Raw genomic sequence first — 14,560 nt, 5'->3', positions numbered from 1 at the left:
ATTAGTCATTTCATTAAACAAGCACCATGGGGTCATTAGGTTTTGATCTCTGTCCTAGTCTTTTGGGGAAAAATACTTTCTGTAAACTGCTCTTGCACAGTGACAATAAAACATCACTAGTAGGTTCACGTTGAGCAGGATAATACCTAGGCTGCTTGATTTGTATTGAGTATGTGTCTGGTGGTTGGGGCCCATTGTAATGAACTAACCCACAAATCACAGCTTAAATGGGAATCTACTTTTACATATTGCTTAATTAAAAGTTGTAAGCTTATTAACATGTGTCTTTGGCAGTGAGCTTTGGGGATGTAATCTCTGTGCAAATAAGACTAGGTTGTAAAAGTTTTATAGATTGACGATGATATTACAGTCCATGCCTTAATAACCCATCATTTCCCCAAAGAATTTTTCATATCTTACCTTTTTCTAGCTTGCTGTAACAGAGTCTCTTTTCTTTTTGTTTTTCAATGGTCAGGCCCTACTGCAGCACTACCGATATCAAGAAGGGGCTGAGTTTTAAATATTTCATCTGGGCATCTTTTCATCATTTAATCTTATTAGCAAAGCTATCTGCAAGAAAGTCTCAAAAGAGGGACTCCAGGTAGCATGGTTCTATTAGCTATGGGTTTCAAGAATTTCCATTATAAATCTCTATTTTCAGGGATTTATAATTCAGCTATAAAAATTTTGCCCTAGGCTTCAACTTGGAATACAAGGTCTTAGCATGAGAGAGTACATTGTTAACATGTGAAAAAAAAATCATGTTGTTTTCATCTTACCAAAGTGAAAAGGTAATGGCATATAACCATGCTCAAATACTTTTTGATATTCCACTACAAATTGGTGCTTGGAGAGTTGTGTGTGTGGGGGGGGGGGTGTATTTTGCTTTGTTTTGACGTGACATTTTACAGTATGTTTGTTGTATCGTTTTACCAACGTATTTGATGGCTTTAAACTTTTTTTCAGGAGCTGGGAATATGGCTAAGTGGTAGGGTGCTTACCTAGCATGCTTGAAACCCTGTGTTCAATTCCTTGGAACTACCATATACACAGAAAAGGCTGGAAGTGGCACTGTGGCTCAAGTGATAGAGTGCTAGCCTGGAGCAAAAGAAGCTCAGGGACAGTATCCAGGCCTGAGTTTAAGTCCCAGAACTGGAATAAAAAAACATCAGAGCACAAAGATATCTTCACTGTTCTTCAAACTCTGGTTCTCAGAGTCCTCTGATCTTCTTGAATGGAACCTTGATGCAGAAACTGCCTAGAATTCTTGCACAGAAGTAGTTGTTTACTAACTCCCAGCAAAGGTTGTAGAAAAAAGTTCATTGTTGTAAAGAATCGAACCCAGCTATTATTGCTTTGGGCAATGAGTATGCCCATTTTAATTATTACATTTAAATTGGTATCCTCAAATAACCAATATTAGAAAGCATTGTTTAACAGAAACAGCTGAGGGAGAAGCTCTCAGCCCAAATTCTCTTATTATTAAGTGGTTGTGTGACTTTGGGAGATTAACTTGAATGACCCGAACTTGTTTCTACATCACCCAAAAGAAGCACAGAACAAGCTATAATCGTCTTCTGAACTTTCAATACTAGTCCTGAAGCTTGAACCCAAGGCCTGAAAGCAGTCTCTGAGATTTACTGTTCAAAGCTAGCATTCTTCCACTTGAGCCACAGTTCCATTTCCAGCATTTATTTTTTGCTGGTTAATTGGAGTTGAGTCTCTTGTACTTTTCTGCCTAGACCAACTTTGAACTGCAAACCTCACATCTTAGCTTTTTGGTTGCTAAGAATAGAGGCCTGAGCCACCAACACTCAGCCAGAGTGTGAAATTTTATATATTCATTAATTCTATACTGTGACGTAGATGATGCCAAATCCAATGAACTCTTGAATCACTCCAAGGTATGCAAAATAGACCACACCCACATATGTACATATGTTGCCTTGTAAATTACATACATCTCAAATGTTGATGGTTCTTCCTTCCACCAACTCTATCCATACGATCTCTGCTGTTTCCTTTCTGAGTCAATAACCCAAACAAAAATGTCATAGAATGATCTAGATGGCTATGGCCACAGAACATGCTGCTCTAGCAACAGATAGCAATTAAGTAGGAAAGTATGACTCATTCCAGGACTAGAGTACAAACTGCACGGGGGTAATCTACTCACATCTGAAAAATCATTTGAGTCTGTTCTATTTGCCGTTAGATTCCCCTTAAATGAATCATGGCCACTAGTTCGTGACAAATGGTCAGAAAAGACTATTCCAACATCTGAACTTAGGCTTCTTTTTCCTCGTAGTTATATGCATATAGTTTAATAGAAAGCCATACTTTTCATGATGGTGAAAGAATGACTTCTATTTGACTAAAAAGGCCAAAGTGTCACCCAGACATTTTACTCTTCATTTCAGGTTGGTGATGTGTCACAGAATACACAGATCTTGACATTTTTGGGGAAAAAATGTGTTTTAGAAGAGTTGCTGCAACTCCTTTCCCACAGGGGAAACATAGAGATAGTGAACGGGTTGAATTGGATAAATGTCACTTAACTCTAGCCTAAGATTTTGGACTCCTAGGAAGGTACCAATTCTGTGTTGACTGTGGTCATTTTTTCTGTCAATTATTTGAATTCAAAATATTTATAAATCACAATCCTGGTGGTACCAAATTACAAATTTATAAATATATTGACGATAAGTGTCTTACTTTTAGGTAAATTACTATTACCATCTTTTGAGGAATCAAAATGCACACACACACACACACACACACACACACACACACACACACACAACCCTCACAGTACATAGATGCATTTGTTGAGTAGCATTTATAAATTGCAGGCAGTAATTTTGTGTTATGCTGTTGCCTATAGAATAGACACAGGTTTTTGAGTAAGCAGATTTTAAGTTACATGTGGCCTGATTTCAGGAAGTTACTCTGCATCACCTATAAATAACAGGGAAGATGGGATGTTACATGGGTAGGATAGAAGGCCATTTCAGAGCCATGAACAGTATTACCAGAGCACTTGGCTTAGGGATTGTAGGGAAGGGAGGGTGTTCGAGATCATACTTACACAAATCGTGCTCATGGACTGCTGTATGCATCTCATCAACCCAAAGAGCATCCTATAGAATGTGTAATGAAAATTAGGTCTGAAACATGTCTGCAAACTTTCCTAAAGATCTGTTTCCACAACAATGCCAAGTACTCTTGGGGAGTACTAGTCAGGGGGTACTTCTTCAGCCTACTGATTAGGAAGCAGGTTAATAGCAGTTTGCATCACACTGTTTTCTCTTTCTTACTTTTATTACCTATACTTCCATGCTTCTTAGCCAATGCAATATTTGAAAATGTTAGGAAGCTTAGCAATACCTCCTACAAGTGTCTAATTATAATCCCCAAAGATATTTTAAAAATTATAACCAAAGAATGAAATTCTTCCCAAAGTACATAAGCTGTTTAAACTTAGGTATGCCCATTTGATTGTTGTTTGAGGCAAGGCATTGATGTTAATTCTTCTTATTTAAAAAATATATGAGATTGTATATGCTTTTAATTCTAGTCAGGGACATCTTATAAATACATTTTTGATTAATTGATATTCATGTGAAATGTTCTTGTTTTAATGGAATCTGTAAGTTGTTCTTCAGGGAGAAATCAGCATTTTTATGTGAAATTAGGTGTATATTGCTTAATCAAGGCTTTTTCAATTTAATTTACTTACAATAAGTATCCATGTGGGTTCACTTTCTGGAGACTCTTTGTTTCATTATAGCTAATAATTTTTGATGCAGTTTATAGCTAATTATCAAAGAAAAACTAATGAAGCCTCTCATCACATAGTAGAGTGACTATTTGGGTTTAATAATTATGCCTTTGTTGGTATAGTATGTTCAGGAAATATCATGAAATGTTTAATATATTTAAAGCTGTAGATTATTTATACTTTCTTTGACAGGGTAAACCACCATAAACTACTTGATGACAATTTTTCAATGTTAATATTTATATTTTGTGAACCATTTCTTTAAAAATTGAAATAGAAAAAATGTAAATATCAGCCTTGATATTTTGTAATTTCAATGTATATCATTGTTAAATGTCTATTACTGTTAAAACCAACATAACTCATTACTCTGTGTGTATGTATGGGTTTGCATGTACACACATGAGTATTAGGGCTTGCACTCAGGGCCTCAAGCTCTTCCTTAGCTCTCTTGGCTCAAGAAAAGTACTTCCAGATTTTTGCTTGATTAATTGGAGATAAGAGTCACTTGGATTTGTCTGCCCAGACTGGCTTTGAACTATAATTCTCAAATCTTAGTCTCTTGAGTAACTAGGCTTAAAATAATTAATTATTTTATTTAAAAGCAAATAATCAGCAGTATAGTCTACTTTTGAAAACTGTCATATATGTTCCTACACGAGTAGCTAATTGATATTTGCAACCATGTGGAAATCCAATTATATTTAAGATATATACACTACGAGTACTGAAATTTCCTTAATCTTTGACTCTTCTATGTGTGTGGTTCAGTGAAATCCTCAAATACTCCAGTGAAATGGATGTTATCCAGTGCATCATCATCCTTACCAACATGGAAGCTGGGAAAGTGTGAAGGAATCTGCCCAAGTTCACCTGATATGAGCAGTGTAAGCCATGGACGCCAGGCAAAATAAGCATTTTTATTTGATTGATAATTGAATCCCAAATTAACTCCTAATGAACATGGAGAAAATCTTTTTCACTGTTCAATAAAATCAGCTGACTTTAAAACAGAATGCATATCTCAAGTGGGTAGTCATCATTGAAGGTAAATAATCTTAAGGTAAATGAATTTCCATTTCGTGTGTTGTTAAAAAAGAAAACACAAAACATGACCTAATTAATTTTTGTGTGGCCAGCATAAAAGTGAATCACACAATCACACTGAAATTTAGGACATATTAAAGTGTTTTGAAGACTCTGAACTAGATTGTTAGAAATGTTAGCGGCAGAGGATTTGGGTAGTGGTTTTCCGTGGGGTGACTTTAGCAAGAAGTCTTTCAGAAGTGGGTTCCAGGTAATGGTGAAGTGTAATTCTTTTAGATTTATAGCACCTCCACTACTAAGTCAACCATGAAAAGGAGTTAGGGCTCTAATAATTCCTTCTCAAGTAAGTCACCTGATTAAACATCGCAAATATTTTGCTATCAAAAATCATTTGCAGCCTGTTATGATTAATGGGCCACATTGCTTGCCAAATGTTGATTTCAAGCAATTTCGGGGTATAATTCGTTCTGGATGAACTGAAAACATAACCTCCTGGTCATAATCCTGCAGTAATTTCTTCAACATTTTAGGAAATAGTATAGGAAATGATTGTTCCAATTTTTATGTGTGCTTACTTCTTAAACAATTTTATATGTTTGGATTTGGTTCAATTACAAATAAATAAAATGTCCATGATCTTGAGGAGAACTTTTCCAAAGGCAAGTTAAGTCTCTAATGCTCTTTTGATTGGTTCAGTGACTTTGGACAGAACCTTAAGTAGTCCAAGCTATTTGTGCTTAACTAAGATCTAGACCCACATTCACAATTAATACAGTTAGTAATTAAGGTCTTCTAGTTCTACCAGGGTGAGCAAGATACACTGTTATGAAAAATCAGACAATAAGCCCAACTAGTTAAAAAGTGTGTATAAAAATGCATGTATATATACAAATATATATATATATGTAACCTTTCTCTTCAGCTATGTGTGATAGAAATTGTTTATTTAAGATTTTCTTAAGGATTGGTCATCATTATTAATAACTTAAATCCACATGCATGAGTCAGGATTCCACAGATCTCTGTAAAAGTAATAATTCACATTAAGTGCTAGGAAAAGGCTGTCCCAGCACCAATGCTGGTGGAGGGAACAGCATGTGCTGAGGATTTGTAGGAATTTCTCTCACTATCCAGTGTGGGTGAGACAGAAAGCAAAGGCTTCCTATAAAACCCCTGGCTCACAGGGTTGATGGTAAAATAGGATCAAGTGCACATTTGACTACGTATGTCTTGTAGAAGTGTCACAAGGCAAAGAGCCACAACAAAACTGGATTATACCATGTCACTTAGCAGAGAAAGCTATGCCAGAGAGAAGAGAAGCTCTGTCAGATTGACTCATGGAATAGGGAAGCTGAATCAGGTGTAGAACTTGGGAACATATTCTCGCCTACCTCTGGTCACCATACCACAAGGAATGAGGAAATATCTTTGAGTCCTACTTCTCCAGGACTAGTAACAGCTATAGCTCTAGCCTATTTCCAGTAGATCCATGAATTTGCAGCTAGGCCATGGTCAACTATAGAGAAATATTGTCTTAGTCTTTTTCAGATGAGAGCCAGTCTCACCTTGTCTTCTACAAAATCTACTTTGTTCATGAAAAAAGCAACACATGTTTTTCTATCTATAAAGATCGCTTTGAAAAATAGTGTCAAGGATTTTGAAGAATATTCCATTCTGGATAAAGAGGATTTTATCTGAGAAGTAAACAAAAATTTTCTAAGAAATAGTTACTTTCAGAAATAAATAGGCCATACAGTATGACGCTAAATGAAAGGACCTCCAGGATATAGAAACAAAAGCCATGTAATAAGTGGTTGCTGTCCTTAATGTATTGTTATCTCTCATCTCTTTTGCTATCCTTTGGTTATCTCACATTGTTGCATTGTTATCTGATATGTTGTGTATATGCTTATTTGGTTATTTGAAATCTGACAGGGAAGAGGGAAAACAAGATGAGGGGTAAAGGTGGGGGAGGGAAATGGGGACCAAGACATGAGAAAGGGTATCAATGTTTGTGAAATAATGCACCTTCTATCTGGTGAATATAATGTAACCCTTCTATTAATTACAATAAAAATATATGGAAAAAAAGAAATGGATTTAAAAATATTAATTTAAAAAAAAAGAAAACGATGTATGGGCTGGGAGTTTGGCCTAGTGGCAGAGTGCTTGCCTAGCATGCAGGAAGACCTGGGTTCAATTCCTCAGTACCACATACATAAAAAAAAAAAGCCAGAAGTAGTGCTGTGCTCCAGTGGTAGAGCTCTGGCATTGAGAAAACTCAAGGACAGTGCTCATGCCCTGAGCCCAAGTCCAGGACTGGAAAGTAAATAAATAAATAAACCAATGTAATTAGTGCTTTTTTTTTTTTGCCAGTCCTGGGCTTGAACTCACGGCCTGAGCACTGTCCTTGGACTTTCTCAACGCTAGCGCTCTACCACTTGAGGCACCACTTCCGGCATTTTCTATGTATATGGTACCGAGGGATCGAACCTGGGTCTTCGTGCATACTAGGCGAGCACTCTTCCACTAGGCCAAACTCCCGGGCCCTAATTAGTGCTTTTTTATTAAACAAACAAAATCAAATCAAGGTGGAGATTTTTTTTCACACATGTATTCTCAGTAAATTTCAGAAGCAGGAGAATCTTGAATTTGAGGCCTATCTGAGCTAGATAAGAAGGACAGTGTCTTAATGGAGGGCAGGGGGTAAACAAGAAATGGAAGAGGAAGGAAAGAAGGAAGGAAGGAAGAAAGGAAGGAAGGAAGGAAGGAAGAAAACGGAAGGGAAAGAAAGAAAGGGAGGGAGGAAGGGACCGGTTTTAGCCATGAAATCAAGGACCTTTGGTGTGAAAATCATATTCAAATTGATATGTATAATGGAGATAGCAAGCAAGACTTTGAATACTGTTGAAATCTGAAATGTAAAGACAAAGAAAAAATAAAAAATAAAATATTTCTTCAAGAATTTTCAGAAAATGGCTAAGGGAAATGGATTAGAGAGGAATTGAGGAGCATGCAAATACACCCAAAAGAGTTGAAAAGCAGCCCTATAGAAAAGTTTCACATACTTAGAAAGCATAAGTATAGGATGCATGGGACTACAGAAATTCTGGAGAAAAACTTTAGACTCTATTACACAGCTATAATTATCATAACAGCTTGGTACTGGCACTAGAACAGGCCTGAAGATCAATGGAATAGAACTGAGGACCCAGATATTAAACCACAGACCTATGGCCACCTAATCTTTGACAAGGGAGCCAAAAAAATAGAATGGAAGAAAGACAGCCTCTTCAACAAGTTGTGCTGGCAGAACTGGTTAAGCACCTGCAGTAAACTGAAGTTGGATCCTTCTTTGTCACCTTGCACTAGAATTAACTCCAAATGAATCAAAGACCTTGAGGAAAAAGCCGATACACTGAAAACTTTACAATAAGGAATAGGAGATACACTAGACCTCCTTGGCACAGGTCGATACTTTCTTAATAAGGACCAAGAATCACAACAAATCAGAGAAAGGCTGGATTAAACTGCAGAGTTTTGTGTGGCAAAGGACATAGCTAGTAAACTAATCAGGAAGCCTACAGAATGGGAGAAGATCTTCACCAACCATAAAACGGACAAAGGCCTCATATTTAAAATACATCAACAAGTCAAAAAATTGAATCACTCCCAAACTAACCTCCAAAGTAACAACCATCCCATTAAAAGATGGGCCAAACACTTAGAGTCTTCTCTGAAGAAGAAACAAAAATGGTCTATAGGCACATGAAGAAATGCTTGACATCTTTGGCCATAAAAGAAATGCAAATCAAAACAACTCTAAGATTCCACCTCACTCCAGTGAGAATGGCCATGATCAAGAAATCTAATAACAACAGATGCTAGAGGGGATGTGGCCAGGAGGGATCACTACTACACTGTTGGTGGGAGTGCAAACTCATTCTACTACTATGGAAAGCAATATGGCAGTTCCTCAAAAGACTAAATATAAAGCTCCCCTATGACCTAGGAATTCCACTACTAGGCATTTACCCAATTGTCCAGAAACAAGGACATACTAAATCCACCAGCACAATGATGTTCATTGCAGCACTATTTACCATAGCAAAGATATGGAACCAACCCAGATGTCCCTCAGTTGATGAATGGATCAGCAAGATGTGGTATTTGTACAGAATGGAATTTTACGCTGTTGTCAGAAAGAATGACATCACCCCATTTGTTAGGAAATGGAAAGACTTAGAAAAAATCGTATTAAGTGAAGCAAGCCAGACTCAAAGGAACATAGACTCAATGCTTTCCCTCATTGGTCATAATCAGTAGAAACCTTGGGCTCTCCTAGCAGAGATTTGCAATAGAGCCAAACCTAGATACATAAGGCCATATAGTATGACGCTAAATGAAAGGACCTATAGGATATAGAAAAAGCCATATAATGAATGATTGTTGTCCTTAATGTACTATGTTATCTCTCATCTCTTTTGCTGTCCCTTGGTTATCTTATATTGTTACAGTATCTCACTTTGTTATCTGATATATTGGATATATTTGTATTTGGTTATTTGAATTTGGATAGGGCAAGGGGTAAATAAGATGAGGGGTGGAGTTGGGGAGGAGGGAAATGGGGATCAAGACATGTGAAAGGGTATCAATGTATGTGAATTAATGCACCTTCTATCTGGTGAATATAATGTAACCCTTCTATTAATTACAATAAAAATATATGAAAAATAAGAAATTCTGGAGATGTCCCCAGTTAAGAAATATGTGAACCAAGAATTTCTTTTGTGAAGTTATCATTTTCTCTTATCTTTGTGAAATTATCTTTATCCCTTGTTATCACTGTATCTGACTGGTACCTGATGTGTTGTGTATATGTATATTTATTTCCATTAGGGAAGGGAAAGAAAACAAGGGAAGGAGGCAAAAGATACAGGAAGAATCAATGTAACAGGGATACTCACAAGACAATATATGTTTCTGGATCTTAGGAAGTTGTGACCTGTGCTAAGGAGCCCTGGTGTTTTCTTCATTCCTTCCTAAAATATTTTCAGTGTATTATGTCTTACACTGAAGACTTTGATCCACTTGGAGTTTGATTCTGGTGCATGGTGATCTATAAGGATCTAACTTCAGTTTTCTAACACATGTATAACCAATTATGCCAGCACCCTTTGTTGAAGAGGCTGTCTTTCTTCCATGCTGGGGGTGGGAATGCAAACTTGTTTAACCACTCTGGAAATCAGTATAGAGGTTCCTCAAGAGACTAAACAGAGCTCCCCTATTACCCAGCAATTCTACTCCTGTCCACAAACCAGGCCACACTAAAGTTACCTGCACAACTATGTTCATTGCAGTATTATTTAATCACAGCTCAGATATGGGATGAACTCAGATGAATGAATCAAGAAAATTCAGTATCTATACACATGGAATTCTATGTTGCCATCAGAAAGAATGACATCGCACCCTTTGTAAGGAAATGGAAAAACTTGGGTAAAATTATATTAAGCAAAGTAAACCAGACCCGAAGAAGCAGAGGCTCCGTGGTTTCCCTCATTTTTAATAGCTGTAATATGTCCAGGGATGTTCTTCACACAGGCTCACTATGACTCTGTACGTATGTGAATATGACTATATAAAATGATGCTTATCAAAAACTCCAAAAAGGCAAACAAGAAGTTTTTTTTTATTTTATTGTTTGCAGTTATTTTTTTTTCTTTCCATTTTTCCCCTTTGGTTTATTCCATGTTGTCACTGTTTTTGTTGTTGTTGTTGTTGTTGTTGTTGTTGTTTGTTTGTTTGTTTCTGGAACCTCTGTCTTGTATATAAATTTGTCTAATTTGGGGAAAGGAAGAAGAATCACAGAAAATGGTTGGACAAAAGGTGATTCCAGGCAACAGTGATACTCAGCAGACACTATGTTGGAAATGAACTTTATAACTCAGGGAGTGGGGAGTGGTGATTCAGTAGAAGGAGGAAGTGGGAGAAAATGGGGGAGGGGTAACACTGGTCAAATAGTACCTTATGTGACTGTAATCCTTTTGTACATAAAATTAAAATGACAATAAAAAAGAAATATGTGACTGAAAGAATCTCTGATTTTTAAATATACTGAAAGTTTTTTTTAAAATATATTCAGGAAGTTTGGAAATAGATTAGTGGCAAAAAATGTAGAAAACAAAAATGAGGCCGGGAGTTTGGCCTGGTGGTTAAAGTGCTTGCCTAGCATGCATGAAGACCCGGGTTTGATTCCTCGGTACCACATACATAGAAAAAAGCCAGAAGTGGTGCTGAGGCTCAAGTGGTAGAGCTCTAGCCTTGAGAAAGTCCAAGGACAGTGCTCAGGCCCTGAGCTCAAGCCCAGGACTGGCAAAAAAAAAATAAAAAAAGAAAACAAAAATGAATGAGAAAAGAAGAAATCAGATCGTCGTGATTGTCATCCAATGAAAAAAAAAAGTACTGAAAAGTGAAGTTACACTTCTCCTGCCTCTGCCTCTCACGTGCTAGGATTCTAGGCATGGGAAACTATGCCCAGCCCTTCTCCCAATTATTTTGATGTAAAACATGAAAAACAAAGCTGAGGCATTCAATAACAACATCATAAGACTAGCTGAGTTGTATCTCAGCCGCCTACAAAACTAGACAACAGACACACATCACATTCAGCTGTCGGTTGAGACGAGATCCCAAGTACCAAGGATTATAGGCATGGTTTATGAGCACTCATCTATCTGAGTGGTTTTATATTTTAAAATACATTTCTGAGCCATGCATTGCTGGCTTACTTCTATAATTCTAATTCCTCAAGGGATTGAGATCTGAGGGATCTCAGTTAGAAGCCAGCACTGGTAGGAAAGCTAGAGAATCTTATTTCTGATTCACTATCAAAAAAGCTGGAAGTGGAGCTTGGGCTCAAGTGACAGAGTGCTAGCTTTGCACAAAAATCTCAGGTATAGCACCCAAGCCCTAAGTTCAAATCCCAGGATGAGCACACACACCTACGCACACACATACACACACATACACTCACACACAAATAGATTTTTGAAAGGCTGAAAGTCTTTCATTTCTTTTATATTTTTGCCTAGAGAAAAAATATTTTACTAGGCTTTATTTAAACTTATAAAATCAATAGTTTTCTTACTATAAACTGGAACAAGATTATGATCAAACCACACTTTTTCAACTAAATTTTTTCTTTTACAACTAAAATGGTCATGTATACTGGTTTTCTGAACAGGGTGAGTTTTTAACTTGTGGTGATGGTGTAATTTTTAATAGTGTCTAGGTTAATCTCAATTTTTTTCAGTTTGAACAAAAAATATTTCATCATTCAGTTTTAATAGACATGCCTAAGGGGGCCAAGTGGTTTATACCTATAATTTCACTACTTCAAAAGGAGGCTGAAATCTGATGATTGAGATTCAAAGCCAGCCTGGGCAGGAAAATCTGAGACTGATTTCCAATTAAGCACCACCAAAAGGCCAGAAGTGGAGCTGTTGCTCAAGTGGTAGAATACAAGTCTTGAACAGAGAAAGCTCTAATACAGTGCTAGGCTCTGAATTCAAGCCTCAGTACTAGAACACAGAAAAAAGAGACCCATTCTACATAAAGAACAAAATAAAAATCAACACTAGTTCTAGTTAGTTCATATGAAGGTTAGTATTTCACATGTGGGAATTAGAAACTAAATTCAGGATAAGGATGTCATGGGGATTTTTATTATCATGAATAATGCTCTATTTCTTAATTTTATTGGAAGTCGCTTATAGTATGAATTGTGTTTATGTATATCTACATATTTCATCACTAAAGTGTAATTCCAAAATAACAGTTTAAATGGAAAGTTTAAATTTCGGTTTAAAACTTGAAATACCAGTCCAAAGATAACAGCATATTTTGAAAGAGCCTAGATGAATGAACAGTATTGTCATAGATTTATTAGTAACAGATTTGCATAAAGAGATGCATTAGCAACCACAACATTTATTATGGTCAACACACAGTATCTGCACAGACAAACTTTAGCAGAAAATAGAAAATGGTAAAGAAGCAGATAATTCTTATATTCTCCGGACATTGATAATTTTTTTGTCCAAATGATAATCTACAAATAAGTTTTGTGCAAGTTTTAAGCAGATTGACATGGTAACGGTGTGTCTGGTACATGGTACATCATTTTGTGCCCTGCCTTGGAACTGAAAGCACTGCTATGGCTGCCTACAGGACAAGTCTTTCACAATAACCAATGCCTAACTTAGAAGTAGAAAGATGTTAATGCCTTTGACTAAGAGGGTGAGGCAAGTTCCTGGCTAACTCTTCCTACCTGGGTTTGAGCCATCATGTATAGTTCTGTCACCTTCCCAAATCTCTCTGGAGATTCTGGTGCATGAGGCAGAATGACCACTCAAGGTAGCCAACTGGATAAAGTAATCTTTTGGTTTCTACTCATTCTGTTTTATATTTCATGCCCTATATTTCAATTCCATGAAAATCCTAACCTTCAATTTCAGGCTCATCATTTGGAAAAATCCTAGGGAAAAGACTTGCCCCCTGAACTGGTTCTAGAAAGCAAATTTTTTTTAAATGGTAGGATTTTGGAGTTTTATAACTCACTAAGTCAGCTGTAAATAATAATGGACTTGGTCGTGAATGAGTGCTGATGACTTTTGAGATGTATGTATATATGTATTCCCCCTCCCTGAGCCTTGAGGGGGGCGAGGGGTGGGGAAATAAATACCAGTTCACAATGAATTCCAGGTTTCTCTTGTTTCTTGCTCCCTACCTGTAGTAATAAATCTGCTTCGAGTAAATGTCCTGTGCGGGCATGTTCTGCCTCATTGAACACAGAAATGTTGGTAACACATGCGCATTCGGCTTCACACCTGTTTAGACCCGTTAAACTTCCAGCCAATGGGCAGGGGAAGTTAGATGGCACGCTGCAAGAGAGAGAGGTCGTGATTGCACGACTCAAGGCAGTAACTGAAGCAGAGGCTGTTCCTTACTGATTTCTTTTGTTTGGAGGCCTTGTCTGGAGTATGCCATCTTCTCCTGCTATGGGTATCAGAGCTATGGGCTGGACAAAATAATTGATCTGAACTGATCTCAGTAAGCAAAGGGTCCATTGTGTCTGATCGTTTCATGGACCATTTCAATGCATCCTCAGCCTCTGCTTTCATTCCAAGTCATGACATCCTGCTCCCCAAAGGGTTTCCCCAATCTTACAAGAAGAGAGAGCTTCGCGGTCCACCAGCACCACGTGTTCTTGGCCTAGAGAATGAGTATTTCTGAAGTCGCCCTTGAACTATAACAGTTAGGAACGTAGACCCGGGTGCAGCAGGTGAGGGCTTTTGGATTCTATCTCCAGCATGGCCACAGCTCACCAAGCCATGCCCCTCCCAGAAAAAAACAAAGCCTTTGGGAAGGGAAGTTTAGCACTTGGAATGGTCATCTAGCATTCATGAGGCTGTGTGTTTGATATACAGTGCCAGATCAAAATAAATAAATAAATAAAATGAAATAAAATAAGATGTGATGGGTGTGGTAGCATGTGATATTTGTAATTACAGTACTTAGGAGGCAGAGGCAGGAAGATAATGAGTCCTATGTCATTCTAGGCCACATAAAGGATATTTGTCTTCAGAAACAAAATTTTATGAGAGTAAAGAAGTTTATAGGTGAATTGAGTCAGGCATGTTTTTTCCCAACATTTTAAAGTAGGTTTTG

General features: G+C 37.3%; 1 protein-coding gene across 1 annotated transcript in view; it reads left to right on the top strand.

Moving 5' to 3' along the window:
* LOC150048474 (uncharacterized) overlaps nt 1-13,842 on the top strand; it is a 264,112-nt gene extending 250,270 nt beyond the window's left edge. The window contains exon 20 of the mRNA XM_090355280.1: nt 13,728-13,842. Coding sequence (XP_090211406.1) covers nt 13,728-13,842 — 115 coding nt within the window. The remainder of the gene's footprint in view (nt 1-13,727) is intronic.
* Nucleotides 13,843-14,560: the final 718 nt, after the last annotated feature.

Source organism: Megascapheus bottae, chromosome 22 (assembly GCF_031878675.1).
Source record: "Megascapheus bottae isolate mThoBot1 chromosome 22, mThoBot2.hap1, whole genome shotgun sequence".
NCBI lineage: Eukaryota > Metazoa > Chordata > Mammalia > Rodentia > Geomyidae > Megascapheus > Megascapheus bottae.
Note: the sequence above shows the minus strand (reverse complement) of the source record. Positions and strands in the feature narration are given on the sequence as shown.